Below are 11,417 nucleotides of genomic sequence, written 5' to 3'. Positions count from 1 at the left end.
GACGCCCCACTAGGGGGCAGCAGTGGATTTTCTGGCTACCCTAAGTTCCGTCCTGTATTCCTAAGTGAGCAGTGGGGCTGGTCTGACCTTTCCACCTGGAGCCATCAGGGCCCTCCTGCTCCCTGGGCATTGCCACTCAGATCGACACTTACCCACACAGGCCATGTGGGCCATGTCCAGCTGGAAGCCCTCAAAGCAGTCACAGGTGTAGCCCTCCCTCACGCGCACGCAGCGGCCATTCTCACAGCCGTTCAGGACGCCGCATTCCTCTGCCTGAAGCCCTTCGAAGCCGGCCTGGTGCTCTGGTCAGAGAAGGAAACTGAGGCCTTGCACCCGACTCTGGGGGCCCTCACCCTCTACCACAAAGGGTTGCTCCTGTTACTAAGGTCGGTGTTGGGAGGTCTAAAAGCCTCACAGAAAGCTATTGAAACAAAAGGCTGTACCCTTAAGAAATACTATGTGTCATCATTTACGGTGGCAGAGACATGCTGTGCTTTAAATGTCAGCTCTGAGAAGGTTGAGACTCACTACTTTCAGTGCCAGGGTTCCTGAGCAAGTGGGTGTCTACAGTTTTGGTTTTGTTGTGGTTGGTGGTGGTTAAAAATCTTTGCATAGTTTATTTGTGGGGAGGAGATTGGCAGCAAGAGGGGGTTACCCTCACTCAACACAAAGCAAAACTTATCCTTATGCACATTTCAGGCCACAAGTGTGAGCTCGTGGAGCGGGGTATTCCGCTCACTGTGAGTGCCGTGGAGGGCGAAGCAGACTGGAGTGTTCCTGCTTTCTCTCTCTCAGCTCCCTCAGGGAAGCTTTTGAGGTTGAGGTGGTGCCCTCTTTGTGTCCCCTGTGCCAGTTATCAGAGTCGTTAGGGTCTGACCCGGGCATTTGGAGCTGTCCCTTGAGTGAGCTGTGGGAGGGCCTGGTGGGTCGTCCCCCCCCCCCCCCCCACGGCCTCACCCTGCGGGTAGGTAGAGGAGGTGGAAGCGAAACAGCTGCGGGGCCCACCGCTTCCCCATCAGGGCAGCAACACAGACCTGGCTGGCTGGCCACGTAGTGGGGCTGGAGTTCCGCGGGCTGCAGGGGTGACTCTAGAACTGGTGTGTGGTCCCCTGCGCGGCTGGCTGTGTTGGGGAAGGGTGGCTCTGGGATGGTGTCCTCGGGGCCCAGGTAGTTGTAGAAGGGCGCCCCCTCGGGGCCATAGAGGCCGTAGTGCAGGTCCTCGGGCCCAGGGCCGTACTCATAGCCTGGCCGGAAGTGGACCCCCGCCTCCCGCTCTGCTTCAATCCGGGCCACATTGCACAGCTGAGCGTAGACCTCTGTCAGGGAGGAGGGAGAGAGGAAGCTGCCAAGTTCCTGGTAGCTAAAGCCTGGTGTGCTGTTCCCCGGCTCACTGCCCCGGGAGAGGGAACATGCTGGGACTGGTCCCCTCCGGGAGTTCCAGGCAGTGCTCTTCTCCCCATCCCACCCGCTGCCCCCCTTTGTCCCCAACAATAGGGATGAAAGACAGGGCCACATTCTGACTGTTCTCTACTTCTAAATCCCTCCCTCCAAGGTGAGGGCATTCCCTTCCGTAGGGCCCCTCCCTCTGTGCAGGCATGGGTCGCCCTTCTCACCAGAGCTCCTGGGGGGGCAGAGGGCACACTGCTGGCTCCAGGCCTCGCCATCCTGGCAGCAGCATTCCGTGTAGGTGGTGCGGCGCCCATGCAGGGGTTGGCTGCACACATAATTGGTGACTCTTTTCCAACAGATGTCCGTGTGGATGTCATGGTCAGGCAGGTCCTCTGGTGGCACAGGCCCCAGAGCCACGTGAGCCCTCCCAGCCCAGATCCAGCCTCCCTGCTGCCCCACCACTCTAGGCCTACTGACCCATGCTACCAGTGCTGTTCACGCAGCGCTGCTGGCTGAGGTCCAGGGTGAGAGGTGGGCTGCAGAAGCAGTGGAAAGAGCCTTCAGTGTTCACACATTCACCATTCTCACAGGCCATGTCCTGGCACTCGTCGTGATCTGTGGTGGCAGAAAGACAGAAGGAACGTGTGGGGCAGTACCAAGGCAGCTTGCCCCTGGACCATCTTCGTGGAAGGTTTGCTTGTAACTGATAACGAAGAGGTAGCACCCTGCTTCCCCCTCCTCCCCTGATCCAGCCCAGCTTGGGAGGCCCCTCCCCAGGGGTGCCTTTCCCACAGGTGCTCGCATACAAGCCCTGACAGCCCCACAGCTCCCCTCACCTCCGGCCCACCCGCTGCAGTGGGAACTCCCAGCCAGGATGGGGCTGGCTGGCAGGGGCTGGGTGAGTGGACGGGGGTGGGGTGGGGAGGGCGGGGACGCATCCTCACCCTCACACTTCCTGTGGACGGCATTGTAGTGGTAGCCAGGGTTGCACAGGCAGGTGTAGCCGGGCACCGTGTTGAGGCAGCGGCCGTTCCGGCAGAGACTGGGCCCGAACATCACACACTCGTCTGCATCTGTGGGAGGGCAGAGACGAGGTGAGAAGCCGGGAGGTAACAGAGCTTAAGCCTAGGGGCTCCAAAGCCAGGCTCGCTGGGTGGGAATCCTGGTGCTGCCACTTGCTGGTCAGGTGACTGGGCAGCTTGCTTGCGTTCTCCTTGCCCCAGCTTCCTACCTAAAAAATGTGGCTACTACTACTTAACCTCTTATCGTTGTTACGAAGATTAAAAGGTTAACACATGTAGGTGCTTACACAGTGCCTGGCACGTAGCAAGCACTTAAGGAAAGCCACTTCTGTTTCTATTCTATTTCCGTCTCCAGTTTCAGGATTAGGGCACTGAAGGGCTCATACCTGAATTACCCACTTTGAGTGTGGGTTCCCCGAAGTTTCTGGCTTTGTAAGTGGGGCCAGGGGGATGAGCCGCTGTCTCTGTACAGCTGTACTCCCCACCCTGACTCTGTGCCCCATGACTGGGTTAGTCATGGTGTCATAGTTTGTTCTGGAGGGTTCAGCCTCGGGGGAGCAGAGAAACCGAGGTCGGGTTGTAGGGACACCTCCAGGAGGGGCTCAGGTCAGACTTTCCTGCTGCAAATCCGCGGGTAGTCAGCCCGCCCTGGGACAGGAACGAGGGGAGCGACCTGGGAGGCTGGGGCCGCATGTGGAACTTCCCCCAGGGGCCTCCTGGAGGACCAGGTTGTGCCCCCTCAGGTGAGTGGGGTTTGGGGATGAGGGTGTCTAGGGAGGTTACCTGTGTACGTGGTCTGTCCAAACATCCAGGCTCCGTCCACGGGGATGTAGCCTTTACCACTAGGGCAGATCTCGCTGAATTCAACTGTGCAGGGAGGCATCCAAGCTTAGAGACTGAAGGGCTCTGCCCCCTTCCTCTCTCCCCTTCTTTCAGTGTCACCCTACAGAGCTGACATTGAGGATTTGGGACCCTTGGGGGCCTTACCCGAGTCCTCAGCTGGGCAGAGGTCACAGGCATCTCCCCAGCTGGCGCCCTGGGTGCAGCAGCACTCGGCTTGTGTGGTGTTCTGGCCCAGAAGGCTGGAGCAGGGGAGCTGGCCTTCCTGCCCAGAGTAGCATTCCATGCGAATGGGGCCTGGGGGGTGGTCCCCTGGTGGGGTCTCAGGAATACTCTGACCTGTGTGTGATAGATGCCCTTTCTTATTGTCTGTCCTTGGCCCTCTGGGCACCCTAGCTTTAGAATTTATTTTCAAGGTTTTACGTTTATATAGCACTTCACGGTGTACAACATGCTTTTACCTGTATTGTCTCACTTGATGCTCTCGACGGCATTATATTCTCAGCTCCCTTGTACACATGAGGCAGTGGAGGCTTAGAGATGCTACGTGACTTGCCACGGCCACCAGCTATTAAGTGGCACTGACCCCAGTTCTTCTGGCACCCAAATCCCCGCTCTTTCTGGTATATCTCCCTGCTGCCCCCAGTATAGGAGGTACCCCCAGTCTGTGGGGGCACATGGTATGCCATATGGGCAGCCCCTCCATTCCTCAGCTCACACTGTACCCCAGCCCCTCCCACCTTTCCTTGTTCCTGGTCCTACTTTCTATTCCCCAAGTCAGAGGAGGCCAGCTGAGTCCAGGTCCAGCCTGGGGTGAGAGGCTGAACCCAAAGCTCTGGGGTGGAGTGGGCAGGGGAGAGTGAGGCTCAGCTCAGCTTCAAGGCCTCCCTCACCGAAGGGCTCCCTGGGGTCCCTCTGAGGCTCAGTCTGAGCTCCCTAGGCACCTTAAGTTGGCATCAGTTCTTCCTGAGCCCCTGTAGGGTTGTCACAGCCCCAAGCCTCCTGGATATTCCCTGGCCTGGGACAGATGTCCTCTCGTCTTGACATTTGCCATACTCTGACTCCTCACTCCGTTCTACTCCAGTCCTAAGTGGCACCCTTGCCCACAAAGCCCAGCCCAGGCTCCCTCTCAGCAGCTGGAGAGCGGAAGTGCTTTGTAAGCCGCAGAGCGATCATGCATAATGACGGTAGAGTATGGGGTGTACTCACCTCCAGTCACCCGCGGGCGACAGTGCCCCTCCTGAGTGTCGTACTCCTCCAGGTCACTGGCACAGAGGCACAGGAAAGAGCCCTCCACGTTCTCACAGAGTGCTGCCCCACACACCGCCAGCATGAGCTCACACTCATTCACGTCTGCCAGGCACAAGGACAGGCTTGTGGGTGGAGAAGACCTAGCCCTGCCCCCTGGCCCTCTGTCTCCAGCCCTGTGGGCAGATCCTCCTCTCATCCCCTCAAAAGAAACCGGCTAGGTCTCAGGGCAAGAGCGGAAGGGAGTTAGCGGGAAAGAGGAACAGATGAGCAGAGAGCATGAGAAGGGAGAGAGGAGAAAGGGGACAGAAAAGGGGCAGAAAAGGGTCACTAAAGGGACCAAGAGGATGGGATTCCTTCCTCTGCACATTCTCCAGACGTGCCTCTGGAGACCGAGGTCTCTGGAAGGGCAGTGCGCCTTCACTACTGTGCTCGCTCCCCCTGCTGGTAGAACGTGGCCACGCTTCTACCGAGCTGGGGAGGGTGCGAGCTGTGGGGTAGAGCCGAAATTACCTTTCCTTGCCCACTTTATGACAACCTATTATGGAGCCGTGTGACCTTAAACATTTCAGGAGGAGGGCCCAGGGGCTCTCTCGAGGACAGCCAAGATCTGTGGAGATGGGCCCAAGGGCCCACGGGCCTTCCCTTCCCTGACCCCTAGCCTGGCTAGCTGCAGGCTTCTTACCAACACAGTCCCAGCCGGAGGACGAAGTCTCAAAGCCCTGGTCACAGAGGCAGCGGAAGGAGCCGTCGGTGTTGTCGCAGAAGCCGTGGCTCCCACACATGGTGTCATTGGCACACTCGTCTATGTCTGTGGGACAATGGGGACTAGAGGGTAGGGTGCATTCTTGCTCTATTTGCTGGGAACACTTGGTCTGTTGACACCAAGGTCTGTGAAAAGGGACTTCTAAACACAGGACAAGAACACTCCAACATTACCATTCCTCTTCAATTTCTGTGCAAGCCCTGCTGTATGGCAAACATGCAAACTTCAAACAGCTACAACGAAGGGGTCCTCAGGACAAAGTCGTTTCTAGCTGAATACGTGAAAAGCAGGTGTCCTCAGCCCTCCCCGTTCCTACTCACCAATGCAGTCTCCAGTTGGAGCCATGTGGAAACCAGGCTGGCAGCCCAGGACACAGCGGTAGGAGCCGGGGCTGTTCTCACACCTCCAGGCCCCACATACCGGGTCCCCGTAGTCCTCACACTCGTCAATATCTGGCCCCAGAGCCAAGAGAGGGGACAGAAATGGGCAGGTCACAGCTCTGGCCCCACCTCTTCGGCATTACAGGGTCATGCCCCACAACCTTCGGGGTCCTTGATCTGTTAAAAATCACTGTACTCATCTCAGCTCCAACACATCAAGTTCAGGATCATGTCTCCTGACCCAGCAGGGATGATTGTCTAGGTAGAGAACTACGTGCTATTTAGGAAAGCACTGAGCTCCTAGCTGCCTGTGCCACTCCTTTCCCCCACCCCCTTCTCCCAAAGCAGAGTCCTTGATGATTCTCTTTATATAAAACCTTCACCAAAGTGTGTTGCAGAAAATTGTCTTCGTATCTGTCTCCCTTGCTCAATTTCAACATTGTCCATAATTGTCTATTTGTCCTAACGAGAGACATTGAAACTAGCAGGGGTTTAATAAGTGTCTGTTGGATCCATTTGGCTTTAAAAACTAGATTGTGTGCTCTGCTAGCACAAGGTTATGATTATCTTCATTTTGTCATCTTTGGATAGGCCCTGAGCCAGCAGACCCTCAATGAATGCCTTGCCCATTGGATGATTAATCTGGAAAGTGCTCTGCCTCCTGCAAGCTGTAGTGCCTGGTCCCGGGGAGCGGAGGACCAGGCAGGGGTGGAGGTGGGCAGACGCGGGGCATCAACCTGTCCACTCCCCCTGGAGCCCTTACCCACACACTCCCCGTTCTCTGGTGAGGGCTGGAAGCCGGCCTCACACAAACAGCTGAAGGAGCCCTCGGTGTTGACACAGTGTCCTCCCAGACACCGGTCTGTGGCCGCACATTCGTCCACATCTAGAATAAAGACGTCTGTCAGCAGACTCAGCCATGGAGCCTGGAGGCCCGAAGCAGCCCAGAGGAGAGCCAGAGAGCAGCTCAGGGCCAGAAGAGCTGGAAGCCAGAGGCCAGGCTGCGGGGAGGAGCCCTGGCACTGGGGCACTATCAAGGGCAGAAGGGTGACACCCAAAGGGTTCAGAGGGCACCTGTCTGTCGTAGACATCGTGGAGAGGCCCTGTTGAAAGACTCTGAGTGCCTTCTTGGCACCTGGCACCCTGTCATCGCTCAGCCTCCCATCTCCCATCCCGGGGTGGGGCCGGGAGCACTTTATTTCAGTCCAGACATAGCCTCTGGCGCCCCCTGCTGCTGACAAGTGGACACGGCCAAGCTCGCTTCTCACCCTGGCAGCTGGTGCCCCCCTCTGCGCTGGCGAAGCCTGGTGCGCAGAGACAGAAGAAGGACCCGTGGCTGTTGAGGCACTCGCCACGGGGTGCACAGTACTCCTCTCCCACACACTCGTCCATGTCTGCAAGGAGAAGGTAGGCATGGCGTCTCGCAGGCGTGCTGCCACCTCCCCCTACACTCCGTGCCCGCAGGCCCCGACGGGGATGCGGAGCCACTCACCCTCACACACGGTGCCATTGGCCAGCTGGAAGCCTGGGGGGCAGAGGCACTGGTAGGAGCCAGCCGTGTTCTTGCACTCGCCTCCCCGGCAGCTGCTCTGGAAGTCTTCACACTCATCCACGTCTGCAGGGTCACACAGGGAGGAAGGTGGCGCTTGGCGGCACCTCCCAAGGCCAGGAACCAACGGGGAGGCCTCCAGAGGGTCTGCCCCCTGCCTGGGGAGTCTGGACCCAGAGGGGCATCATCCCCTTGTAAAGCAGCACCGCTGGCGAGGGAGCCTCTGGAAAGCAGCGTGGCTGCGGCTCCTTCCACTTCTGCCTCTGGCTGCTGGGCTTCTCCCGCTGCCCACATGGTGCCCTGGGGACACGCAGCCTCTCCCAGCACCCCTGGCCTGGGGGGGCCGAACCCACTGCCCTTACCATGGCTGAGCCAGCTCAGATTTTACTGAGAAGCAATGGGAAAACAAATGAGAAATCAATGAAGGCAACAGATCCCGAGAACCTGAGAAGGGCCCAGAAACTAGGTTCTGAAGTTGGCCTGCAGACTGCCTGGCACAGGCCGACGTGTTCCAAAATACGGTCCCAGCATCCACCCTCACACGGAACCCAGGAGGCTGCGTGTGGAACCAGCTCCCCTGGAGCTTGCGACCCAGTGGCGCACCGGCCCGTAGACCCAGATCTGCAGTGGTCTTTCCAACCGCTGTGGAGGCAGGGGTGAGGATGGGTGTCCCCAGCTAGCCCATTCAAGGTGGACAGAGGGGCCCCTGGCCCGGAAGCAGCCCCTGCGGTGTCTGGTCACTCCCTTCTCTACGGGGGGCGGGGTAGTCTCGGGCACCCCGTCGGGGGGAAGGGGGCTCTCACCTTCACAGGTGCGGCCCAGGGCGCTGGGCCGGTAGCCCGCTTCACAGTCCCTGCAGGAGAAGGAGCCGGCAGTGTTGGTGCAGACTCCCGAGGGGCAGACTCCAGGGAAGGCGCATTCGTCCAGGTCTGGGGCAGACAGCCGGCCGGTCACCCTGGGGGCCTGGGAGGGCTCCCTCTACCTGGCAGGTTGGGAAGCTCCCCACACCTCTGGCCTCCCTCTCTGAGCTTGACTCTCTCCGGGCCCCTGGGGAGGAGCAGGCGCCTGCTGTGGGCCTTCTGTGGGGGCAACCCTGGTCCCCCTCATCCCAGAATGCTCTGGGGGCAGTTCTACCACCAGCTTCCCTCTTGTCTCTGTGACTTCCTTTTTTCCCTCCTGTCCTCACCTCCAAACTCGGGGATGATGACAATAGACGCTCCTCTAGTCTAGCCTGGAGACCCTCAGCATCAGCCCAAAGCTGGGGGACAAATGGAGTGTTCTTTGGGAGGTAAGAAGGCCTATATTCTTGGTCCCCCTCTGCCAGCCCCTCCCCAGGGCTACCTTCGCAGGCAGTGCCGTCTTCGTTCACCCAGTAGCCACTCTCGCAGGCTGAGCAGGTGAAGGAGCCCTCGGTGTTGAGGCAGAGGCCCGTGGGGCACGCGGCCCGGCTGGCACACTCATCGACATCTGAAACAGGCCATTGAGTTCTGTGTGGGGCTCTGCAGGACGGACATGGCAGGACAGCCAGAGACTGACAGGTGGGCGGGGGAGGGCGAAGGACGGGACATGGCAGGACAGCCAGAGACTGACAGGTGGGCGGGGGAGGGCGAAGGATGTGTGGCTGGGTCAGCACGGTTAGGGATGTGGGGCCAGGGTGGGATTAGGAGTGAGTGTGCAGAGGGAAGGAGCTGCAGGCTGACCGGCCTCTAGAGGAAGGTGCTTTAGCATCTTTGTACCTTGGCAGCCCTTCTCATCTGAGGTGACCTCGTAGCCCTGCTCACAAGAGCATCTAAAGGAACCCTCCAGGTTGATGCACTTTCCATGGGCGCAGACCCCGGGGGTCAGACACTCGTTTACATCTGTGGGTGAGAGGTCCAAGATGGCGAGCTGGCCCCTGTCCTTCACGCAGTCCCCATTGTCAGGCTTAGGGCATCTTAATGATGAGGCCGGGCAATCAGCATTCAGAGGGGGCATAGGCCACCCTGGGAAGGCGGTGAGGTTGTTCCTGCTCCCGGCCCCACCCACAGAGGCAGGGCAGGGTCCCTTCCCGCCTGAGCCCACTGAGGCTCTAGTAACACGCAGCACTCTGCGTATGTCCTAGAAAAGGGAGCCAGGTCCCCCAGCCCTGAGGCTGGCTTGGCCCTTCTGAGGATACCCGGAATGACCTGTCCAAGACCCTTGACTCACCTTACAGTAGGTCTAAACCTTTCTGGCCGCCTACTTGCCAACCAAACTGGTATGATTCCACGTTCCCAGCCCAACAGCCAGCTTCAGTAGGCGAGTGGGCAATGCAGAGACAGGCCAGTCTATCCCTGGGTGGCTGAGTGGCAGTCTCAAGGGCCTGGGAAATGCCTGTCCTCCCCAGAGCCTCAAAGCATCTATTCACAATTCAGACCCTCCTGGCACTCGGAACCCTGGGCCCTTCTTCCTGCAGGGACTGAGGGGGAAAGAACATTCCTTCTACAGCTGACATGCAGCCCCCTCTGGGGGGAGAAGAGCACCCCCGTTCAGTTAGGTGTTGCTGTTTAGACTTTGCTGTGCGATGCCGATGAGCCGAAGGCCCCTCCTGCCCGGGAAGCACAGCGGGACTTGGCTGCCAGCTCACACCAGCAGAGTCAGCCTCTTCCTAAGATTCTTGGCAACTCACTCTACCCAGCAGGATCCGGCCACAAAAGCTGCTGGGACCTTAGGCTGTAGCTCCCGGATGGACATGGCCAAGGAGCCAGAGGGGCCCCCACCCAAGCTGATTCAGAGGGCAGAGCGGCAGTCACTGAAGCACACCCATCTCATGGCCAGCGTCATGTGGGGACCCAGCCAGGTCAGGGAGGACAATAGCCTCCAAGCCACTCCCCTCTGCCCGTCTCTTTCGCTCCCTGTGTGTGGGCTCAACCAGAGGTCCCAAGGCCAAACAGCCCTCTCACTGCTTGGCGAACAGCCCTCACCTACACAGCTCCCGCTCTGGCCCCTGTAGCCCTCCTCGCAGGCATGACAAGTGTAGGAGCCGGGGGAGTTGACGCATCTCCCGTCGGGGCAGGTGCCAGGGTGACGGCATTCGTCGATATCTGCAAAATAACATCCCCTCCCTTGGTCATCCCTGGGAGCCGCAGCGCATGGGCAGTTCTGTGAGGAAGCCAATCCCTGACCCTGCCCTCGGTGAGGGAGAGGGAGGGATGCCAGGTTCTGTAAGATGGAAACTAGGAAAAAGTGAGCACTGTTCAGTGTTCCCAGCTGCACCTCCCACCCACTGTCCCAGACAAAAGAAAGAGATAGAAGAACTTTAGAAAGGGAGACTCCCTGGGTGGGGCAAGAGGCCGGGTCACCACCAGCTCTGGGAGGGTGGGAGAGCTGTGCTTTGTGAGCTGGACCGCTGGGAAGGGCCTTCCTTTCTGCCTGGGTGAATCCCGTTCCTCTACATAACTGGGATCGTGCGTGCTTGGCACACCAGGTCCCAGAGGCCCCGGAACAGATCGCCAGCTGAACAATGGAGGCCAGATAGGCTTTCCTGCACCAGGAGAAGAGGACTGAGGATGACCCCTCATCTCGGAGGTGGCCCAAACCAGCCCTGAGACTGATGCAGAGTCACGGGTGGAGGCTGGCAAGGCTTCTTGGCTGGAGAGACTTTTGCTCCAATGAGAACCACGTAGGGCTCCCAGCACCCACTCAGGTGAGATCCAGGAGAGAGTCAGAAAAGATGAGCCTGGGCACCAATCACACAAACAAGGGGAAGAGGGGACCCAAGGAGGGAGAGGAGCAGCCAGTCCTGGGAGAATGACAGCAAGGAGGAGGACAGAGATGTCGCTCCTGGGGGCTGCATGCAGGCAGTGTTCTTCCCGATGTGACCTGGCATATCTGGAAGTCCATCACTCAAGGCACACAGGGGACGTGTGCCGAGTTAGGGAGGTCATGACACAGGGCTTGAACTCTGGGTTGGGACGGCAGGAGGATGTGGTGTGCCCCTGGCTCAGTGCTGAGGCTCCCAGTCCCTATTAGTGACAGATAGGTTGACTGAGCTCCAGGGGAAACAAGAAGATTTACTCTTCCTAAACGGGTAATGGTCATTCCCCTGGAGGAAGTCCACCAGCTTAGGCAGATTCGGAAGCCCTCCTGCCCAAGAGGAAGAGCTACTCAGCACCCGGGGAGGAAATGTAGGAGGCAGGGCCAAGGGTCAGAGCACAGACTTTCTGCAATGCGAGGAAAGCCAGCAGCTGTTGTTACGCAACAGG

General features: G+C 58.9%; 1 protein-coding gene across 3 annotated transcripts in view; it reads right to left on the bottom strand.

The window, feature by feature from the left end:
• Positions 1–11,417, bottom strand: part of LTBP2 (latent transforming growth factor beta binding protein 2) — a 108,029-nt gene that overhangs the window by 3,197 nt on the left and 93,415 nt on the right. For 2 of the 3 annotated variants that reach the window (XM_057318709.1, XM_048220085.2), the window contains 16 exons: positions 10,137–10,256; positions 8,931–9,053; positions 8,536–8,661; positions 7,998–8,123; positions 7,138–7,260; positions 6,914–7,039; positions 6,409–6,531; positions 5,586–5,717; positions 5,185–5,310; positions 4,461–4,604; positions 3,399–3,590; positions 3,195–3,278; positions 2,334–2,462; positions 1,867–2,004; positions 1,614–1,781; positions 592–1,316 (listed from right to left, as the gene is read on the bottom strand). In XM_057318709.1, coding sequence (XP_057174692.1) covers positions 736–1,316; positions 1,614–1,781; positions 1,867–2,004; positions 2,334–2,462; positions 3,195–3,278; positions 3,399–3,590; positions 4,461–4,604; positions 5,185–5,310; positions 5,586–5,717; positions 6,409–6,531; positions 6,914–7,039; positions 7,138–7,260; positions 7,998–8,123; positions 8,536–8,661; positions 8,931–9,053; positions 10,137–10,256 — 2,561 coding nt within the window. In that variant the 3' untranslated portion in view covers positions 592–735. Of the gene's footprint in view, positions 1–152; positions 303–591; positions 1,317–1,613; positions 1,782–1,866; positions 2,005–2,333; positions 2,463–3,194; positions 3,279–3,398; positions 3,591–4,460; positions 4,605–5,184; positions 5,311–5,585; positions 5,718–6,408; positions 6,532–6,913; positions 7,040–7,137; positions 7,261–7,997; positions 8,124–8,535; positions 8,662–8,930; positions 9,054–10,136; positions 10,257–11,417 lie in introns of those variants that run through there. The other variant, XM_026519507.4, reaches the window with a different exon arrangement.

This window comes from Ursus arctos, unplaced genomic scaffold (genome assembly GCF_023065955.2).
Source record: "Ursus arctos isolate Adak ecotype North America unplaced genomic scaffold, UrsArc2.0 scaffold_25, whole genome shotgun sequence".
In the NCBI taxonomy this organism is placed as follows: domain Eukaryota; kingdom Metazoa; phylum Chordata; class Mammalia; order Carnivora; family Ursidae; genus Ursus; species Ursus arctos.
The sequence above is the reverse complement of the archived record's forward strand: the minus strand, read 5'-3'. Positions and strand labels throughout refer to the sequence as shown.